The 21,485-nt window shown below is 43.6% G+C and overlaps 1 protein-coding gene across 3 annotated transcripts in view; it reads left to right on the top strand.

Moving 5' to 3' along the window:
- Nucleotides 1-21,485, top strand: part of SDK1 (sidekick cell adhesion molecule 1) — a 465,152-nt gene that overhangs the window by 395,724 nt on the left and 47,943 nt on the right. For 2 of the 3 annotated variants that reach the window (XM_068146644.1, XM_068146643.1), the window contains exons 31-36: nucleotides 2,672-2,873; nucleotides 4,869-4,972; nucleotides 6,676-6,746; nucleotides 12,115-12,250; nucleotides 14,177-14,236; nucleotides 16,602-16,703. In XM_068146644.1, the coding sequence (XP_068002745.1) occupies nucleotides 2,672-2,873; nucleotides 4,869-4,972; nucleotides 6,676-6,746; nucleotides 12,115-12,250; nucleotides 14,177-14,236; nucleotides 16,602-16,703 (675 nt within the window). The remainder of the gene's footprint in view (nucleotides 1-2,671; nucleotides 2,874-4,868; nucleotides 4,973-6,675; nucleotides 6,747-12,114; nucleotides 12,251-14,176; nucleotides 14,237-16,601; nucleotides 16,704-21,485) is intronic. The other variant, XM_068146645.1, reaches the window with a different exon arrangement.

Raw genomic sequence — 21,485 nt, 5'->3', positions numbered from 1 at the left:
TGCTGGATTCTATGGTCTTGCTCTGGCAGGGGGGTTGGACTCGAAGACCTAGAGAGGTCCCTTCCAACCCCTAACATCCTATGATCTTGTGATGCTGCTTCTGGCCTGTCTGGCTGCTGTTAAAATAGCTGCTGGCATTGCTCTCCAGGTCAAGTGCAGCCTTCCCAGTGCATAACAGTGCAGTCCTCCAGGAAAGAACCTCTAGAGCTCTATTAGGAAACTTTAAGTGCCTCTACTAAAGATACTGTCCATCAAAACCATTTATCAGCTTAAGGTTTCTTCCACCCCTGACTGACTCCTGTCAAAAGGGGTGGAGGTTTAAAGTCCAGCCTGTGGACATTTCCAAGACAGCCCACCATGCCCTGTAAAGTGAATACTCACATTTCAGTGCCTTCCCTTTGCAATAAAATGAGCTTCCCAGACCATGCACAAGCTGCTGCTGGACCGAGAATAGCTCAAGGCAGAACTCCCACCTCTGCTGTGGGAACAATGATCCCTCCTTGCTATCAATGCTTTAGGGTTATCTAGAATAGTCATAGTGTAAAATGAGCTCTTTCTCTTTCTGATGGATGGCTTTGCACGCTGTGTCTCTAGGCATGCTATGGAACCCAGTCCCCAAGGCACTGAGATGTAACTGAAGTCATCCCATATGTAAAGCATAGAGAGAAGAATGTGTAATCTCACCCCTCACATGAGGGGATGATAAAGACATTTACCCAGGGCATCTGTTATGCTAACAAATAAATGAATACATCTGAAAATCATAGTCATGACAACACATATTCTAGAGTGAAAAGATATTTAATTTCCATTAATAAATTGGGGCATTTAATGTCCTTGATATGAAGGGAGGCAGGCACAAAAATTCCCTTGAAAATTAGCAAAACTGGTCACTCTGGCCCTTTAAATTCCTTGGCTAATCCAAATATAAACCTTTCCTTTTCACAACACCTGTGGTTTACAGATCCCAAGTTGTATTGGAGCTGTTCTCTAGAGCTTCCTCTGTTGTACTTTGAGCCTACGTAGCAGTGTGTTAGCCTCCAGAATAGTGACCCACCGTGGTCAGGGGAAAACTTGAGTCCCAAGATGTAAATGTAACAAGAAATTAAAAGTGGCCTGGCCTTACATTGCTGCACAAACACTCACCTTAGCACTTGCTTGTGGCTAAACTCCTATAAATAAACTCTTTATACTAATGTTTTTGTACAAACAGTCAGGAATTATATCTTGCAATACAGGAGATTTTAAGATCTCCCTTTAGCAACAGGAGGAAACCCAGTCATGGGAGACTGACTGCAAGATCTGACCTGCCCAAAACTGCAAGCTGGTTAAAGCTTATCAGCAGAGAGTTTTAAATCCCTGCACGACACTGGCTTCCTCTGATAGAATAACCCTGAGTACCTGTCTCAGCCTGTCAGTGTAAGGCATTGACCTTTTGCATTGTGCTCGGGCTGGTAGGCTGCTGGCACTGAGGGCTTCCTCCAGCTAATAGCTTACAAATCTTTGGGCACTGATGTCAGCAAGAGCATGCTGCAGAGAAATGCCAAAACATATAGGAAATGGTTTCAGGGGATGGCAGGGAAATGAAGTGCTTGCCAGAGAGAGCTGTGAGGAGTCAGGCAGGCAGAGGTGTGTTTATGGAAACAAGTGCTGATGAAGTTGAATTGAATTGCTTCTCAAAAGCAAGTCACTGCGGTGTCTCCAATCAATTTCTGCTTTATTACATGCCACACATTTTAATCAGAATCAATAATCTTCATGATAAACAATTAAACAATTATTCCTCACTCTATAGAGTTTCTCTATTGAAATCGATGGAGTGCGGAGACACAGTGATGGGAAAGGAGATCTGTGTTGGAGCAGGTGGGGACTGGCATGCTTACACCTGCATTACCATTCCCTGCCTCATCTAAAGGTCTGAGCTTAATTACTCCAGAGAGATCTCCCTCAGCATTGGCACTGGCTGGTTTGACTTTGCAGGTTCAAGGTCAGTGGGTATGAAGGGAAGAATTGGGGACATCTGGAAGTGAACTGCAGCAGGTACTAAAGCCCTAGCCCTACACCATCTCCAAGCTGAGGTTTGGGAGCAGCAGCCACAGCAAGAGCTGATGATGATTCCCAGTTTCTTGCCAGACAGAGCTGGTGCAGGAATTCACTACTAGCTTGGACTCTGCTACACAGCAGCCTGTTCCAGCTCATCCATTTCTCTTCACGCCTCAACTGGGGAGCAGCTGGTGGAAGAGGATTCCATATAGCATGGGATGAATATAGTAAGCCCAGGTCAAAAAGTGAACTAGTTTAAGGCAAAGCCTGTCAGAAGAGCCATTACAGCTAGAAGCATGGCTGAGTTTCATTAAAGATTTCCTTGGTTTGCTTGGCTGCTGGTCCTAATGATTCTTCCTTAACCTGCCAGGCTCATACCCACACCAGTTTGAGATCTGTTGCTAGGAAGGTGTACATTCAATAGCGACCTTTTATGCAGAGAAAGAAGAATCCATTTTACTGCTCTTTGCAGTAAAAGGTTAGGGAATGGCTTGTATACTTCACGGGGCAAATCCAAAAGCTTCATCTCCTGTGGCATTACTACTGTGAAAACGTGACCAGGCTCTCATTTTTTCTGTTAGCTTTGACCTTCCCCTCAAAGCAGTAGCAAATTATGGTTTGATTGCAGAACGACCGTCACCTCCCAGGCTGGTGGTGACCCCACAGAGCGATGTGTCGTCACGGAGCCTGCTGTTGAAGTGGGTCCCTGGAAGTGATGGATCCTCACCCATACGATATTTTACTGTCCAAGTGCGAGAGCTGCCAAACGGAGCCTGGCAAACCTACTCCTCCTCCATCAGCCACGAGGCCACATCCTGCATTATTGAAAGGTAACATTTGATCCCAGGCTAGCCTAGAAATTCCCACATTCACCACTCCCAACAGCTAGGAGCATCCCTCAGCTTCGCAGTGGGGTTTATTTTGGGTGAGAGGGTTTAAGTTAGGCCACTGCTGCCATTTTAGAGGTGATGTTATGAACAGCAGTTGAGAGATTTGCTGAAGGTCATGCAAAAAAAAAAATCTAATTAAAGTTGGATTGCAATGCATCCTTTTGAAGCACTCCCTGAAAGCTCAGCACCATAGATAACACTACCCAGGCTAAACTAAATGTAACCACACAATGCTCTGTCAGATTCAACTAGTTAAAAATCCTTTCAGTGGTGACTGATGTGAAAATCCACCCTCGACGCTGCATCGCAATTATCTCTCTATAAGCTTTTCCAGATGAAATGAGAACCATTTTTATCTGTAGTTTCCATACTGAAGCATATAGATAGCATCAGGATGTTTAAACTTTGTTATTCAGGCTTCATTATATCCTCAGCAATGCTGCTGTAATTAAAGTCCTTGTAACATCTGTGATAGCATTTTGAGTGCCTATCAGAAGGTGCTTGTTTTGCTGTCCGTTTCCTCTGTTGACGGGTGAGTGCAAATCAGATTATTTCTGAAAGGTGGTGAGCTTTTGGAGAATTGAGTACTTAAAGATTCAGGTACAGGTTGTTCAGGCCTGTTATAAAAACATCAGTGGCTGCAGCGTGTGGCAGCTCACTGGGCGTGTGCCAGAAGATGCAGATGCCTCGCTATCATTTCCTCTAACTGTGCAGAAAGAGGAAAACTTGGCAATTAAAAGTGCTGATATAGACCGAGTGCATTGAACTTGGGGGTGTTACGCCCACCCCGAGTTACACCCAGCATCTTTCCAGTCAAAACCTGTAAAATCAAGGGGACCAACTGTGTCACTTAAGCTTGACAGTGGAATTACTGGAAACAAAAGATCAAGATGACTTGAATTATTCAGTTCCTCTGGGTGAGTAAGTGTCCTAATGGGTGGCACTACTGGAAGAGATTTCTTCTCCCCCTTGCTGAAAGTCCAGAGGAGCAGTCCAGGTGTCATGTGAGTGCTGCCCATCAGAATGCATTGTCTTGCAGCATTTAATCATTCCTTACAGGTGACTTTACTCGGGTTTGTAGTCAGTGTTGCATCTGCCAGCTGATGGCTAGACACCACCAATTAATTAGCTAAATCCCCTGTAACTTAGAGCTCTGCACTTCTAGCCTCTGCGTGTGCCTCAAAAGGCAGCCTCCCCCACACCTTTCCCTGCCAAGACAAGACAGAAGACTCTTTGCAAAGGTTATGTCAGCTGGAAATCACTCTTTGCATATCTTAAGAGCATTGCACAGATAAAAGAGCTGCAGGGAACCTGTTGTTACTGTCTTTATTAAATAATCCAGGTAATAGCATTAATTAGAAATTCAGTAGGAATAAAGCACACTGATCAAATGGTATGGTCTAGAGGATTAGGCAGAAGGCTGGTGCTCTGAATTTCAGTGCCTGCTGGGCACATTACCTGCCTCCTCTCTACCGGCCATCCCTATCCATGCACTGACAATGAGCTGACCCACAGATATGTGTTGAGGATCTCTCAGGCAAAGCACCGTGAAGGCCAGGCTTTGCATAGCTGTGCAGAGCTCAAATAACAGCATTATCCTTCCTTTCCACCAAGCCCCAGTCACAACCTGCCCTAAGAACTGCCTCTTTCTGGCTGCTTTCTGGAGCCTGATTCAACCAAAAATCCATACATGTTCTCAGGAACTCAGGCCCTTGGGAACCTGAGGAGATGCTGATGGCAACAGGAGTATGAACACTCCCACGTCATGAGAAGCTGAGGGAAGCTGCAAATTAAAAGCAGCGTGGAGAAGAGACAAACTGCTCAATGACTTTAGTTGCCAATGGGCAAGTTCTCTGTAGAGGCTTGTTCCAAAGCAAGTTGTGAAGCTGCAGGGCGATTTCATCCCTCAGCCTTTTTGGTTTTTGCCTTGCACAGCCTGAACCCCTTCACCTCTTACAAACTGCGAGTGAAAGCAACCAACGACATTGGAGACAGCGACTTCAGTGCGGAGACTGAGGCGGTCACAACTCTGCAGGATGGTAAGCCAGGAGGGGAGGCATGCTGGGGGGCATCATCATGGGATGGGCACTCCCCGGTGCTTCTGGGTTTTCTGGCCTCACTGCAATGTCTTCTCCACTGGGACCATGGAGTGAAAATTCAACAGTCAGTGCGATTTTGTTCTTAGGAGATTGATACAGGTAGTAATGAGATGTGGCTGAATTAAAACAGGCAGCCTTAAGTGTCCTGCTGTGCCCTCTGATAATGAATCATACTTTCAGGAGCCTCAAAATGGAATTAAACTGCATTTGATTGGCTTCCAAACTCTGCACTAACCATTATCTTTGCAGAAATTGAATAATTTACAAGAGATCATTAAAAATAAATGTAGAACCATGCATACATTTGAAGAAGTTTCTTTAATTGTTTTTACTCACAGTCCACATCAGTCTGCAAATACGGCAAAATTGCCAAGGTACAAGTAAGAGAAGCTCCCAGAAACATAAGCATTTAATCCTGCAGATCAGGGCTAATAAACTGTGAATGACATTGACAAGACTTTTATTTTTATCCTTAAGAGATCAGCCTCTAATTCCTTGATTGTATAAAGTCACTGTCTGAATGCAGAAGTAGCTCTGTTGTTTTGAATGGAGAAGACTGCAAAGTATGAAAAAGCATCAGTATTTACCCTTAGCCTGGGAAATGGAGTAATAGAGGGACACATATCCATGTACATGATGCTGGGGATTAGCCACTATTTCATACTGCTCGAGGAATGGCAACTGAAGTGTGATGTTGAGGTATAAAAATAGGAAACAGTTTTGCAAAGGAATGCTTAAAGAGTCTGTTCTCGAAGTCAGAAAAGCAGAGGACAGAGCTCAGGAGTATGCAAAGTTGAACTGGAGCCTGTGTAACATCTGAACGATGTGCCTGGCAGCCTTTTAAAGGCATCCTGACTCTCCACCTTCTTGACCAGCGGCTGCTGTATGCGTGCAGCCTGTAACTGGTGCTGATGAGGCAGCAGGGCCTCACCCTTCCAGAAGTGAAAATTAAATTTTCACTCTTTGAATTTAGCTACAGTGAATCCAGAGTTGTGCTTGACCTCCTCACAGTACAATGGGGAAACACTGTGAAAGCTTCTCACCTCCTTAACAAACTGAACATTTATTCCAGTGAGCAAACCTGGTGCTGCCACCAGAGCATTGCACTGTGGAGGGCTGTCAGCTCCTGATAAGCCTTCCATTCTTCATGTCTGAGCTGCTATAGTCTGTGTATGTGTGTGTGCTACAGGGCATGGGCACAGGAATGGGTTAACCTGTGGGAAATCAAGCTGTCCTAACTAAAATAGTCTGTGACTGGGTGACAGATATTCGTAAAACAAGAAGGGCATGTCCCAACTGTAGCAAAAAATATCACACACGTAGTGGTTTAACTTCCTTTCAAATGTGTATCCAGTTGTTTGTGAAGGGCTGGCACGCTGCAGCTCCCTCCAGATTTATGCCTTCAGCTTTTCTGTTATTCCTGCCCAAGTTGCCAAGGCCACAGGTAGAGCAAAGGATGTATGAGAGGTGGCTGACTTCTGCCTGCATTGCAATATTCATGTCCACCACGTTGCTTTTGAGACCCACCACGTAGCAGCTGGAATAGAAGATTTTCTTCAGTGGCAAAGAAAGAGAATTTGATGAACAAGCTGGCAGTTTTCCACCCTGTTGCTATAACTGCTTTGGTTTCTTTTCTTGTTTAGTTCCAGGTGAACCACCCAGTTCTGTGTTAGTAACTCCCCACACCACTTCATCTGTCCTTGTGCAGTGGCAGGTAGGTGAAAAGAAAAATTTTGGTGTTTCTGGAACAATTTTTTCAGTTGCTTTGACTTGTTGGCCTTGTCCTGCAGTCCCCAGTTCAGGAGGTACAGTACTAGACTGCCTAGAAAGGCTGTGGAGTCTTTCTCCTGTGCAATCTGCTCTAGATGCACCTGCTCTAGCTTGGGGCTTGGACTAGATGCTCTCCAGAGCTCCCTCCCAAACCACACCATCCCAGGAGTCTGTGATTTTGTGATTCTGTTTGTCTGAGCTGGAAGTGTTGAAGTAAAGTTGAAGGATTGCAGCTATTTCCTTATTTTCCTAATCTAAGCCTATATTGTAGTGGTGGATGGAAATTCTGGCAGTTGCTTTTAGGTTGTGCCTCATGAGGGGGAAATTTGGGAGGTAAAGGAGACTCTGTAACAATGCCCAAGTTCATTACTTGTACAGCTTCTCCCATCCTTTCACTGGTATCAATAGATGTGCATCTTCACATTGAAAGCATTCCACAGAGAGTGGTGTTGGTGAAGATCAGGTAATCAAAAGCTCACTTTGGTTTGCATCACGTGCTGCCTCCTTCAGCTGCTGAAATAATCAGAAGCACATGCTGTGCCTGAGATCCTCTTCATACCTTTGAGGAGCTCCATGTGCCCTTTTGGCTCTTTGAGGGCTAAAAACTGAGATGTCTTCAGAGAGAAGAAAGGAAGTTTGAGCTCTCCAGAATATCACCAAGTTGGATGCGAAAGTATTCACACTGACTCTGCGTTATATATAGGCATTTCCTCTGCCTTCCTTCATCTTTCAACGCTGGCCTCCTGGGATATGCTGGAACATTTTGTGACCCAGTGCCTGAGGCTTCTTTTTGTGGAGTGAGCATTAACAGGGAGAACCCAGTGGGGTACTGCACGTTACCTGGAAAGCTTCTGCCCACCCTGCTCCCCAGGCAGTGTCCCGCACACATAATAAGGATAACTTTGGACAGATTGTATTGCAGTGAAAAATGTACATAGGAGTTTACAGTACAGATGGGGCTCCTTGAATGTTTTTTTTTTTGGGGGGGGAGGGGGGAAATATATGTATGAGGGTCTGTTTATTGCTCTGCAGCAGCACTTTAAAAATATGCCTGGCTCTGCTGCTGGCTTGCTTGGCCTACGTTCACGCAGCATAATCCTAAGCAACGACATTGCTTCCAGCATGTTGCACAAATCGAAGACATGTTGAGCAGTTTTACCAGAGGAATTGTGGAGGGATGTAAATCTACTGCCCCACCTCCAAATAAACCCACGGTGAAGGTGGTGGGAGGGGGAAATAAAAGGTATACAGAAGGAGAGAGAGGACAAAGAGGATGCGGAGCAGGATGTGCCACAGAAATAAACATTCCCCCCAATTGACTGATGATTGGTGTGTAGTTAATGTGCAATAGGTGGTTGTTTAGGTAATTGGATGCTTTTTATTTCATGAAAATGAAACGGGGTGGTTTGTGCCAGGGCCATCTCAAGGGAGTTGTGGGCGATTATATGTCATTACTGCATGTATATTAATAGGTCCTGGTAATTTAGCTGTGCTATATTTATTTTATAATTATTTTTTTCTCCCCTCCCCCCTCCCTCCAAATAAACAAAAATCTTCAGATCCCACAACAGCCTCCAATTAAGAGGAAGTTTCACAGCAGTGTCTAAGAAGTAATGTAAACTGAAAGCAGCAGTCAGGCTAAATGGGAGAGTAGATTTCCAAGCAGAGCTAAATTTTTAACTTTGAGCTGTGTTAATAATTCACAAAACAAACTCTAGCTGCACTATCTGTGCTTTCAGCTGCTTGGTCCAATCAGTCCATTCTTTTTAAATTTCAAGTAGGAAGAAAAGAAGTCATTTCCGTCGAGGTCTGTTGTATCAATAATGCAAGGTCATTTCAAATGTGCTGGGGGATGTTACAGTGAACATCAGGATCATGCACTGCTCTGCTTTCTACCTTAGAGACAACACGTATTCAAATGTACATTTGAGTCTCCTTTTCACCATTACTTTTAAGCAGCACAACAAATGTTTCTTTTGCTTCTGCACAGCACCACGGGGCTGCCACTCATCATCATTTTACCTATCGCAGCACATCCCTCAGGCCTTCCTACAAAATCCTAAATAATCCATTACATCAAAAGCAGAGTTTTGTCCATGAAAGACAGATAGGAAGGGGAAGACCTGACCTTTTAGCAGAGTACCCTTTTCAGGAGAGAATCATCATTTCCATGGCAAGGAGAACGGTTTTCAAGTCATTTATTTTCTGAGCTTTCCTGTCTTCAATTTCAAGAAGGACAAAATGGAGAATCACATGACATTGCAAGAAAACAATGCTTGCTATCAACAAATCATTGTTGCACCACAACGAGGAATTAAGCTTTATCCTCTTTATATTAAGCTCTATGGCAGAGTAGGGAGGGAGAGTTTCTTTCTCCTCTTCAGTAGTGCTTGCCTTTCAAGATTCTGTAGGATATTCCACCTCACCCTTTCTTTTTCATAAAGAAAAAAAAAAAGGTAATGGTTAAAATAGGAAAAGACATTGAATCTTTCCAAGAGCACTTTGCTTCTAGATAATAATTAACTGAAATACAAATCTGTGTAATGTTCACAGTGGTGTTTTCATTGTGTGAGTGAACACAGCCTTTGGAGTTCTGCAGACTCTCTTCCCATTTGTAGTGATGCATTCAAAACGTTTCTTGGTGTGACAGAGCTTCCCTCTACCCTGCCTATGGAGAAGGCAATCCTTATGCTTTGCATTGGGACTCCTCCCTGCCAGGACAGAAGGAAGCAAGGGCATCACTGTGATACGGAGCTCTTCTGTGCTGGAGCATCATCAGGGCTAAAGCAACTTCAGTATAACAGAGAAAACAAAAGAGGAAAATCAGAAGATGGGAAAAGGTAGATCATGAAAGTTATACTATTAATTTCCAGTAAATCATATTATGCTCTGACTCAATGGTCTTTGAAGGTCTTTTTCACCCTAAATAATTCTGTGATTCTATAGCTCACCTTCACCTTGCTGAGGAGAACATTTCAGCTGGTCCACAAGTGATCACACCAACAGGCAGCCCTGGAGACATCTGTACTTTGTTTTTTGTTGCCTCTTTGCTCAGTCCCTTGAACAGGAGGCTCAAACTGTGGCTAGGAAAGTCTGTTTTACACGAGGTTGATTTATTTGCCTTGTAAAATAGAGTCTGAGAGGGAGTATGATTGCCCTTTTTAAATTACATCACAGGCGTAAACACCCCATAGGGAGAAGAACAATTTAACCCAAAAGGCAATGTTAGCAGAGGACCAAATGGTTATAAACTAGCTGTAAATTATTTAGATTCAAAATTAAACGAAGGTTTCTGATTGTCCAAGTAATGAGGTCTGAAACAGCTTTCCAGTAGGAATACTGGAGAACAGAAAAAATGAGCTGCTTTGCAGGTGGAGGTTGCTCTGTCAGGAAAAGGGCTTTAAGCAGCTGACTTTCTGCAGTCTTGAGAGCCTGGTCTTGATGATTCTAGAGGTTCCACACAGTCCTGTGTTCCTTGATCATTCTGTAGTGCAGATGCTAAATAATGGGAAAGGTGATCAGAGCTTCTCCAAAGGATGGAGCATTATAATGAGCATGAAACAACAGTGAACGAGATTCTCTAACCATACAGAGCAACTATAGCAAGATCATGAGACTATTTGGATCGCCTTCAGCAGGCTCTAGGCAAGACAGCTGCAAAAGAAGCTGGCTTCTTGCAGGAGTGATTTCTGCTCTTTTCCTGGTAGTTGTGTCATTTTCTTACACTCTGGTTCACAGTTTTCTTTTTGGTTTCCATGAACTGCTTTTTTTTTTCCTACTGAATTCCTTCAGCCCTCAGCCAAAAAGCAAAGTCCTTTGCTTTGAGACAAGGGCAGCCCGCTCTCTCCTCTTGCTACCACAATAAAGTAATGGAAAATTCTTGTCACTTCTGGAAGCAGGATGTTAGGTTATTACCAACTCTCTTCTTCCCTTCCTTTCTTTCTTCATTAAAATTGCATGTGGCATTACCTTCATTGCAACAGCATTTCAAAACAGTGCTTAATTTTTTTCACAATGGACAGAAGGTTTTCCTTAGTAAAAGTTCTCAAGGCTGCTGGGGATTTTTCTGAATTAAAGGGAAGATCATCATTAAAATCCTCTTCATTTCTGCTTTCAGCCCCTTAAATTTCAGTACAAGAATCTTTAGAAGATAAATGGCTTGGGGTATATTTTCTTCTCTGCAGTTCTTAGCCTGTATTAGGCTCACAAAAGTATTTTTTTCCCCAAACATGAAAAATCCCTTTACTTGTCTCTATTTAAGCAAGCCATTCAGACAAAAATCCCCTTTTTAGTGGTGCTGCCTGTATCTCTGCATCTGAAGGAAGCTCTGAGGGTCTGCTCAAGAGTCCTTGCTGAGCATCAACCAGCATGTTGCAGAAGAAAGAAAAAAGCCTTCATGTTTGAGCCAGCCCAATGGCTACACACAATGTCCTGCTCTGAGTTGCTGTGGAGGAGCCCTGAGTTTGCCTGTGGGACTGGTCCTACGCAATACAGAGTCCATCATGCTGCAACTCCTCTCTAGACACCTCTCCAAGGCTATTAGACCTATTTTTCTCTTCCTAATTAAATCCAGGATACACCAATTCTTTGTTATTTTCTCATCAGTCTTTCAGGAAAATAACAGCAAATGAAGAATGTTCTATGAGCAGCCCCCAAGGGAAACAGCCATTAAAGAAATGCTGCCTTTGACAAAATAATTTACTGCTTTTCCTCTCAGAAGAGGTAAAATACTATTTTGCTGTTCCCTGTTTTTGACCAACACAGGCATTTTCAGGGAGATGCTTATTTATGTTCTCTGTCACCCACAGCTTCCTGTGGACCAAGAAGGGAAGGCACTTAGCTCTTAGGGTGGTGCATCGGGTGGCAGTTTGGAATTAGAGTCTTTTGTAATTGCTACAGCTGAGTGAAACCAACAAAGTTGCCTTTCACTTGTATTTTTTCAAGCTACACAGCCTTTGCCCTTCTGTGTTATTAATGGCTATTTTCAACAGAGCACACTGGGTCAGGTAACAGGCGTGAAGCTGAACATAGGAAGTTCCATCTAAATATCAAGAGGAACTTCTTTACTTTGAGGGTAGTAGAGTACTGGAACAGGCTGCCCAGAGAGGTAGTAGTCATTCAAAACCTTCCTGGACACCATGCTGTGCAGACTTCTCCAGGTGAATCTGCTCTAGCAGAGGACTTGGTCCCTTCCAACCCCTATCATTCGTTGTCCTTTCACACAGAGCTGGTGTCACCTACTGCCCATTGTGATGGACCTTTCTTGCAATGCACATCTTAACAAGCCCCTTCTTAATGTCAATGTTTTTCAGCCACCCAAAGTGGAGAGCCTAAATGGTTTGCTGTTGGGATACCGGATCTACTATCGGGAGCTGGATTACGACACTGGATCTGGAACAGAATCCAAAACCATCCAAAACCCTTCAGCTTTAAGAGCAGAGCTCACACGTAAGCCTATATTTGAGACTCTATAGTACCTCAGAATGGTTATCTGTCACTGTACCAGATGCTATTTGCTCTCTTGCCCCATGGAGATAACACACAACTGTGTCTAAAAGTGCAGGGGATAATTTAGTTTTTACACAGTCAGAGTGAGGATGCTGGAAAATGCTAATAAGTTCTTTCTGATCAGCATCACTTGTAATGGTACATGCTGATCTATGCCAGCATGCTTGAGTTGATGCTCTGTCCCCCATGTATCCTCTGATTTCCTGCTTTCCACTACCTCCATTTCATGATTACCCTGGTATACTTTGTTCTGCCATTAGACACACACACACAAAAAGAGAGACTTCATTTTCCTCAGCTGGGAACCTTTTTCTTACCATTTTTAAAATAGCTTTTATAATTGATGTTTTCTTTGACTTTTTTTTTGCAGTGTGAGAAAACAGCTGAGGAATAATTTTACATAGAATTGAAACAGTTTCAGGTGGCTTGTCCTTGTTTTGGAAGAAAATAGCAAAAATGAGCAAGAATTTTATGGTGCACGCTTGCCATGTTAGTCAGTGGGGGGTTTGGCTCGCTTGGAAAGAAGGTAGAGAGGAGAGGAATAATGGAAAAAATTAAAATGATTTTTAGACAAAGGCTAGAAGGGGAATCAGAGGGAAGAATAGGCAGAATAAAATGATAGGAGGCAAAGATGTGAGCAGTCAGTAGCCTGAGAGAATTTGGTCCAGCAATGAGATGCGCTTACGGAGGGGCCAGATTTCATTCTGTTTGATGTCAGTGGAATAGTCAGAAGATGCTAAAATTTACTCTAGGAGCAGCAGAAGAGTGTTAAGTGAGACTATTTTAATATCTTGCATCATCTTCCATGTTACCCTGAACCCATACAAGTAGGTTCTACAAAAGCAAGAGGGTGTGGAAGAAGCGGATGCTTCAAATACAACATAAGCCTCTAACTCTGACTTCACCTCCATGGTCAATGCTGAATAATGAGACTTCTTAAACTGTACAGAGTTTTAACCAGGACAGAATAAAGATGTAAAGCTCCTATACATCTGGTCATGCATAAGGGTTGTTTTCTGGAAAGAAAGCTGAATGACTTGGTTGTATGTTATCATGAAATAATGGCTTTGGATGCTTTCCAGTCTCACAAGCCAGGCAGCCTGTGAAACTTACCAGTGTCCCCTCTTCCTTCTTCTTAGCCCTGCAGCTATGTTCCTAATAGCTGTAGAGTGGAAAAGAAAACAAGCATGCTGTATCTCTCCAGGGAGTCAAGAGAGAGGAAAAGGTGGAGAGGAGTGTATTTTAAGAGAAATTTCCTTCTTTCTGCTCTTAGCATGACAATTCTCACCTTAGAACACCTCTGTTCCTCGCTGACCTGCGGTTTTGCGCAGCTTAGCATATTATTACAATTCCCTCCCAGCAGGAATATTGAATTCTATAAGTGAAACTGTGGGAAACCTAACACACATTTAAAGAAACGAGTCCTGTCCTCTTGTAAGTGTTCACTCTTTGTGGCCCACGCTCCAGGTCTTTACCCTGCAGCTTCTCAGGGTTTGAGTTTTGCATGTTGAGTAATAAGGATGTAACACAGCCTTGAGAGTTCCCACACACACACACTCCATCCCCCTGGAAATTGTTTCATTTTAACTCGTTTGTTCCATTTAATCCAGAAATCAGAATGTTTCTGTGTTGTGTATCTGAGAGCTCCTCTGTTTGAGGAGGAAATGAAACAGCCCCATGTGAGTGAGATGCTTTTGATGTGTTACGAGAGAGCGATGTGATTTTATTGCCCTTCAAGGTATAGTCCTGAAGCTCAAACTGTGTATGTGTGTGCTGCATCATTTGCCTCTGTCTCTGCTGTACATCATTTGCAATAACTATTTCCTTGCACTGTAACAAGCTTTCTGCTTTGCTTACCCTGAATAGCCCAAAGCAGCTTCAAGACAGTGAACAGCAGCTCTGCATTAACGACGTATGAATTAACACGTAAGTGCACATTGCCTTTAGATGAGACTCTTTGTAATGGTTCAAAAATACACTATAGGCAAACTCCTATGGCTCTCCTCAGTGGATCAAACAGAAATCAACACAGATTAATGATTCTGCTTTCTGGAGTTTTCTTTTCCTTTCAGCTTTTGCTTTCCCTGGAGGTGTTCAAAAAGGGATTGGATGTGGCACTTGGTGCCATGGTTTAGTAGTCATGAGGTGTTGGGTGACAGGTTGGACTTGATGATCTTTGAGGTCTTTTCCAACCTTATTGATTCTATGATTCTAAGAGACTTTGGTGATGCTAGTAGGTAGCTATTGTAAAAAAAAAAAAAGAGTCTGGCTGCTGGGAAGGTAAAACATCATTGACTGTAACAACCCAGTATTGCTGACGCTAAATGAATTTTGATTCGCTTGCTACATATTTTGCAGTCCATCTGAGTTGAGCTCTACCACATCATTAGTCCTCTGATTCGAGCATTTCAATGCTCAGGCATTCCATGGAGTAAGAGGCCAGTTTAGAGAGGACCCAATGAATTTATGTGCATCTCCCAGAGGTGTTTTCAATTGGAAATGAATAAAATAGCATTCGACAGAGTTAAAAGGCAAGTGGCTTTGTGGCGGTGATGGTTCACTAGATAGGTTTTGCCCAAGGCTTTTGAGTCACAGATTGTGATGGGCTGAAAACAAAAATAAAAAATAGGAGGGGGGGGGAAAAAATGATGCCCTATCCCCACTGAAACTTGCATGCATGAACTCTCATGTGTCCCATTTTCCTCCACATGCAGTTAACACTAAAATCTCCCTTGTGGCTTTCCAGGGTAGCAATTAATATTTCCCTGGACAAGCTGCCCGGTACTGGATCCTATATATCTCACTATATTTTGTTTGTTAGTTTACCAAGATAGCATCATTACTGCTGATTTGGATAGCATCATTACTGCTGCTTTGCTTGCTCCCTGTTTTGCAGTCCATCCTGAGTTCTGTGGTGTCACATCCAAAACTCAGGAATGTATCAGGTATCGTTCACCAGTATGGCTCAGGCTGGGAAATGGTGCTGGACTCTCGAGTCGCATACAGGAGCACGACATTCATCGACACTCCTGTGAAACTGAAATTAGACAAACCTGGATGCCTAGGCTTATTGCATCTTACAAAACCAGTGGCATTCTGTCAGCCACAGGATGAAGGGTTCTGTCTAACCCATAGATAGCAGAGCAAATTACTGCCAAAGAAAGAAATTTGGACCCTTGGCCCTGCGTGTCTTAATTCAATGCTCATTTCAATACAGCAATGTAGATTATTGATCACTCTCTTACTCTAATTTCACTGTCAAATATTTTAGATGATAAATATTTCTGTAAGGATGGATTGAATTTTATTAGTTTTTTTTCTTTCCACATTGCAAATGCAAAATCCAAAATGAAGTTGCTCAGGCACTACCTCTGCTCACGAAGCTGACGTGATTCTGCTCCACCCTCATTTGCATCTGCTAATTACCCTCCTATAACTGGATGTTTCTAGATTTTTCTTGTGCTGCTCTCCCACTTCTACCTTCATCTGTCAGAGTAGTTTCTGTATGTCAGCAAAGAAATTGGTTGCCTGGTGGCCAAATGGAGTCCAGACTTCAAATTCTCCTTTCTCTTTGTGATTGATACTCAAGCTGTGGTCACTTTGAAGGAGAAACGTACCCATGCAGAACTTTGAAAGGGATTGCAGATTCCCTGCTTCAGGTGGTCTTCTGCACCCTGACATTCTTGAGCAGTGCAGTTGCTAAATGACTCCCTAGATGAAAGTCCCTGGGGTTAAACATAGGCTTGAAGCCATGGTCTTTCCTACCAGCAGACATCAAAAGGACCCCAAATGCTGAACATTCAAAGCAAACTCCTGCCTTTTTCTGTCATTAAGAATGACCTAGAGATGTTCCTGTGCCTTGTTACCCATCGGCAATGATTCCTCTTTCTTCCTGGGGCAACACCACGAGGACACAATGGAAATCCTTGCCATTCCATCCCAAAGGTCTTTCATAATTATGCAAATCCTGCTGTGGTGTATGAATCAAGGGAGGATGGAAGTGAATGCTGCCCGGGGAGGTGGTGGAATCACCATCATTGGAGGTGTTCAGGAGGAGACTTGATGCGGTGCTTGGTGCCATGGTTTAGTTGTTTAGGTGGGTTGGATTGGTTGATGGGTTGGACGCGATGATCTTGAAGGTCTCTTCCAACCTGGTTTATTATTCTATTATACTACTGTACTGTTCTGCTGTCTTTCATGAGAGAGAAGTCTGGTGATAAAGAGGTGTCAGTGTCTGAAAAATATCTGCAGTGTAGTGTAAATAATAACAGATAATATTTTACCTTTTCAGAGCTGAAGAAATACAAGAGGTATGAAGTACTGATGACAGCATATAATGTAATTGGTGAGAGCCCCACCAGCACACCAGTGGAAGTGTTTGTGGGTGAAGCAGGTAAGTACCACAATACTTAGTGGGTTTTTCAGGGGGATTGTTGGTTGGTTGGTTTGTTTGTTTAATGCCATCAAATGTTAGTAATCTCCAGATAATGTTTATTATTTGTCCAGGAAAGAGATGATTTGAAACTTCCCCCAGTCATGGTCACTAGCAATCTTTTGTAGCATCCTCTCCTGGAATAGGTTTGCGCTGGCAGTTTCTTGCTGTTTGAAAGCCAGCTGATCTACAGGAATAAGGGGAGAAAAGGGCATTTGAAAGGAAGAAGAGAAAGTATTTTTGGAGTTGCAGGAGGATGACTGTTCATACCAAATTAGCTTGAGGGAAAAATTGACTCGAGTTAAAGAAGTGAAAAGTGGAGCACAGGAAAGCCACGAGGGAAAAGAAACAAAACTACAAAACAAGGGAGACTTGGAAAGCTGCTGCTTTTATTTTATAGCCCTCTGTGTAGAGACACTGCCTGTGCACCACACCTTGCTGTATTTTTATGTTCCTGAAGCCAAGAAGATGCTGTGTCTAGTTTAATGCTAGCTTTGGAGCACAGGTGATGATTACCCTCAGGAACATGCAGACTCTATAGCTGCATCCAAGGCTCTCCCACAGCTCCAGGGGCATCATTCATACCTGTAGTTACTACAGATCAAGTGCATTCATCCAGTCTGTATTTATGAACCATAACTTGCTGATCATCTGTAAATCCCTCCATTGGAAGTCCGGAGGCAGAAATCAGGGCTGGACAGCTGAGACACTTCTTTGACTGCTCTGTGAGACAGGTGATTTTGCAGAGCCCAGATAACCCACTGCCAAATCTGTTCTTCTCAGTAACTCCAGCTGAGCAGCAGGACTGGAATATAGCTGATGTCTTCCTCCCAGCCACAGCAGCAGGGCTGTATTTACGGTGACCTCAGCTGGAGAGAGCCTGGCGCCGAAATAGTTGTTAGTTATGGTATCAATTTCTGCAGCAGCATCTTTTGAAGCTTAGAACAAGAAGAGGCAACACTCACCCTCCTGTTGTTCAGTCTGCCACCACCAACGACTCTGATTACACTCTTGCTCTTCTGTCTCAAGGCTGGGGTGTAGAAGATATCAAACCCAGTGCTAATTCACTTTCTTATTCTTCATTAAATATTCTAGTGCTTAAAGCCAAGCAAGGCACTTTTTTTTTTTTCCTTTTCTTTTTAAACTCTACTGCATGTTGGTTTTTTCAACTCTACTTAACCTTTTCATTTCACTATCTTGCTCTGAAAACATCATAAATTAATCAGAGCAGCATGGTTCTGGAGAGACAGCTGGCAATATTGACTTATTTTTTTCTTTCCCCAGCTCGCTGCTGCTCTAACTTACTTCTGCAACTGCAGCAAAGAAAGCCCCAAGTGGGGCCAACTGTATCTGGCTTCAAAGTACATTTTTTGTTTCTGAGCTAAATATCTCACTGCTGCAAACAGAGCCAGCACATGCATTTGTACACATGTCCACAGCACAGAAAATCAGCTGGGGAAAACAAGGAAATGCTGTTACAGTCGCGGTTTGTAATCCCACAGTCCTGGTCTTTGTTGTCATAACTCAGACAGGGAACACAGGGCAACAGAAAGAGCCAAAGTGGGGAGGTAACTGAGATATCCAAGAGGCCTTTCCCAAGCAGAGCTGGTGCAGCTGAAGTTGTAGTGTGACTCAGATGGGTTTTCAGAGATCCTGGGTTTATGTCTGGTTAGGGACAGTCCAGGCTGGTGCCGTAGAAATGATGAATGTAGGATCTTCCTGCCGATTTTCACTCTTGTTGTGTGAAGTTATTACACTTTGTTATATAACTGCCTCTTCCACCTCCAGAACTGGCTGTGATTTATACTGTGAGTAAAGTGATTGGAGCTGGTATTGCAATTTAAGTTTTAAATTGATTTGTGACACCTTTGAGTTAAAAGCGTGCTGTGAAAATACAACCTTTTGTTGTTGTTGTTTGCTTGATGTTCTTACCCATGGTAAAGGCAGTTAAGGAGCAAGCTGGGAAAAAATGGCTCTGCCTGGCTCCAGCAATGGAGCATCCATGTCAAAACCAGAGAAAACCTTCCCAATAAACAATAAGTGCTGACAGCACAGGCATAGCACTGAACACAAAATGACTGAAGGGCAGCAGTGTCTGGTCTGAAGGCCCCAGATGACTTATGTCTTAGTACTGTTGAATGGTGCTTCGTTCTGCCTTAAGGGTTGAAGTGATTATGGTAAGTGCAAGAACATTCCTCTCTTGGTTGTAAAAAAAGCGGTATACAGCACGTGCCTTTGGAGAAATGTGCCAGGTTTAGGTCAGCTCAGTCCAAGTACCCAATTGTGTGCAGTTCTGGTGGGTGACTCATACAGCATGGGCCACCTGGAAACAATACTGATGGTTGATGCAGTGTTCAGCTCTCTACAGTCACCTGAAAGGAGGTTACAGCAAGGTGGAGGTCAATCTCTTCTCCCAAGTAACAAGTGATAGGACAAGAGGAAATTACCTCAAGTTGTGTCAAATGAGATTTAAGTTGAATATTAGGAACAAATTCTTCCCTCAAAGGATTGTCAGGCCCTGGGACAAGATGCCGAGGGAAATAGGGTGGAGTCCCCCATCCCTGGAAGGATTTAAAAGCTGTGTAGATGTGGTACTGAGGGGCATGGTTTAGTGGTGACCTGTCAGTACTGGGTTAATTTCATCTTAAAGATCTCTTGCAACCAAAATGATTCTGTAATTCCATGTCTGGTGCAACCAGGAGGATGCAGAAGGAGGAATGTTTGTCATTCCTTCCTTCCCTCTTGTACTCTCCCCTGTTACATTTGAACATTTTCCTATCGTGGTATCTGGGTTTTTACTATAAAAGGTCCAGTAGGCAATGGAGCCCCTGACAAAGTTCTAAAAACAGTGCCATTAAACCCAACCTTCAGGCAGTTTTGCTGGGCAAATGGGTAAAAAGCACTTGAACAGGGGGTTTCATGCCCTGGAGTGATGTACCCCAGCTGACAGCCACACAAGCCCAAGCCTTAGAGGAAAAGACTTCTGTATCCTGACTTGCCTGGGGAATAGTGGAACTGGATGCAGGTGTTTGGGTTTGTTTGTTATGGGAATTCTTTTGGCCACAGATTGAGCAAAACCTTTTTTGCTGTTAGAGTAGCCCATAAGATCAAAGGCTCTGTTTTGATTTCTGCCTGGATGTTTGCAAAACTCACTGGTGTGGAGAGCAATCCTTCACATCAGGAGCACAGGCTGGGAGTCCTTGTGCTCAGTGCAGCTGGGAAGGATGTGCTGCCTGTTCAGTCCGAAGAGAGCTGTCGTCCTTCCCTGATCTGCCGCCGGTGGCTGGATCCCCCTTCTTTGCAGACCAGCAGATCCTATAAATGTCATCTTTTTAGAGGCAGCTGCAGCTCTGCCCTGCTCATTAGAGAGCCATGTGCATCTCCAGACAAATGACAGAAAAATTGAAAGCCGCCACTTGCAGAAATTAGGAAGGGTGTCTGGGCCCCATCGGCAAGCCCCCTTCTCGCCTTGTTAATTCCTTTAACAGTTGAGCTGTCAGGGATGCTGGCGCTGATTGGGAAGGCAGTGAGTGTTCAGCAAGAGGCTGGGTACTGATATTCAGCCCAGCCCTAAATGCAGCTGCTACCAGAGGTGCTGTTCTGCTCAACTGAAATTAAGACTCTGTTAGAGCAGCCACTCTATCAAGACCATTATTCTACTAGGTCGCTGTCACTATCTGATTGTGTGGTGGGCTCTGGAGTTGTGAAAGCTCCACTACCTGCATTTTAATTAAACAGAAATCACAGGTTTGGGGCAGGTCTGCTTCACCTAATTTGAGAAGGTGACTAAAATGGAAGGTGGCAATACAAATCCTGTGCTAATGAGCCTGCAGCCTCCAGTGCTGTTCACATATACAACAAAGCTGTTCTGGATGAAAAATAATGGACTTTATAATTTCTTCCAGCAGCTGCTGCTGGAGGAGAGCACGTATGTGTGGAGAGGAGGTAGCAGAGAGACACCAGCCTTTGAACAGGTTGTAAATCCATTTGTGTGAAGAGGGGAGTGATGTGTGTCATTATAAATGATGGCAGTGTTGGTGACCTTCAGAGTTCACAAGAACTGATGAGGCTGGCTCGTTGTTGTTGTTCTTTTTAATAACGATCTCTGAGAGCTGATTCTACAATGGGAAAGGCAAAGAGTAAAAAGGAACTAGGAGACAGAGATCCCCTTCTTAGATGTTCTCCACTGAAATGCTGCCTTGGTTGTGCCATTATCTCCAAGAAATGATTTCTTGGCTGTCTCACTTTTTTCCAAGTGAAAAAGTAGCTTGAAAAGGAACAGAAAGGTGGCAGAGGGAAGACTGTTTCTTAACCCCACCCCACCCCCCCCACCCCCCTTTTCTTACCATATTCAAAAGCTTGAATTTACCTATTGGGGCAAAGCTAGCAGACACCAGAGTAAATTTCCCATAGTTATCTGCAATTATTTTCACCTGCCCCCCTGCCCGTAGCTCCATAGGTATCCCTGGAGTTCACAAACCTTATTTTGTCCGCCCATAGCTGGCACATGGAGGGAAGCTCTGCTTTGCCAGTCTGGCCATCTCCAGCATTTTACAGGCAAGAAATAGGAACCATCTAGAAGGCTCCAAGACCACAAATAGTGATTTAGATTTGGGAAAGACAAGACAAAAAAAAGAGAGATGCAACCATGCTAAGGAGAAAGAAGCCTTGTAAGGAAGTAAAGACTTGCCTCCAAGAACCTGGCTCCCCTTTATAAACTTCCAGCAAAGACTTCTTGTCCCT

This window comes from Melanerpes formicivorus, unplaced genomic scaffold (assembly GCF_026170545.1).
Source record: "Melanerpes formicivorus ecotype bairdi unplaced genomic scaffold, bMelFor1.0.p_v2 SCAF_14, whole genome shotgun sequence".
Lineage (NCBI taxonomy): Eukaryota > Metazoa > Chordata > Aves > Piciformes > Picidae > Melanerpes > Melanerpes formicivorus.
Note: the sequence above shows the minus strand (reverse complement) of the source record. Positions and strands in the feature narration are given on the sequence as shown.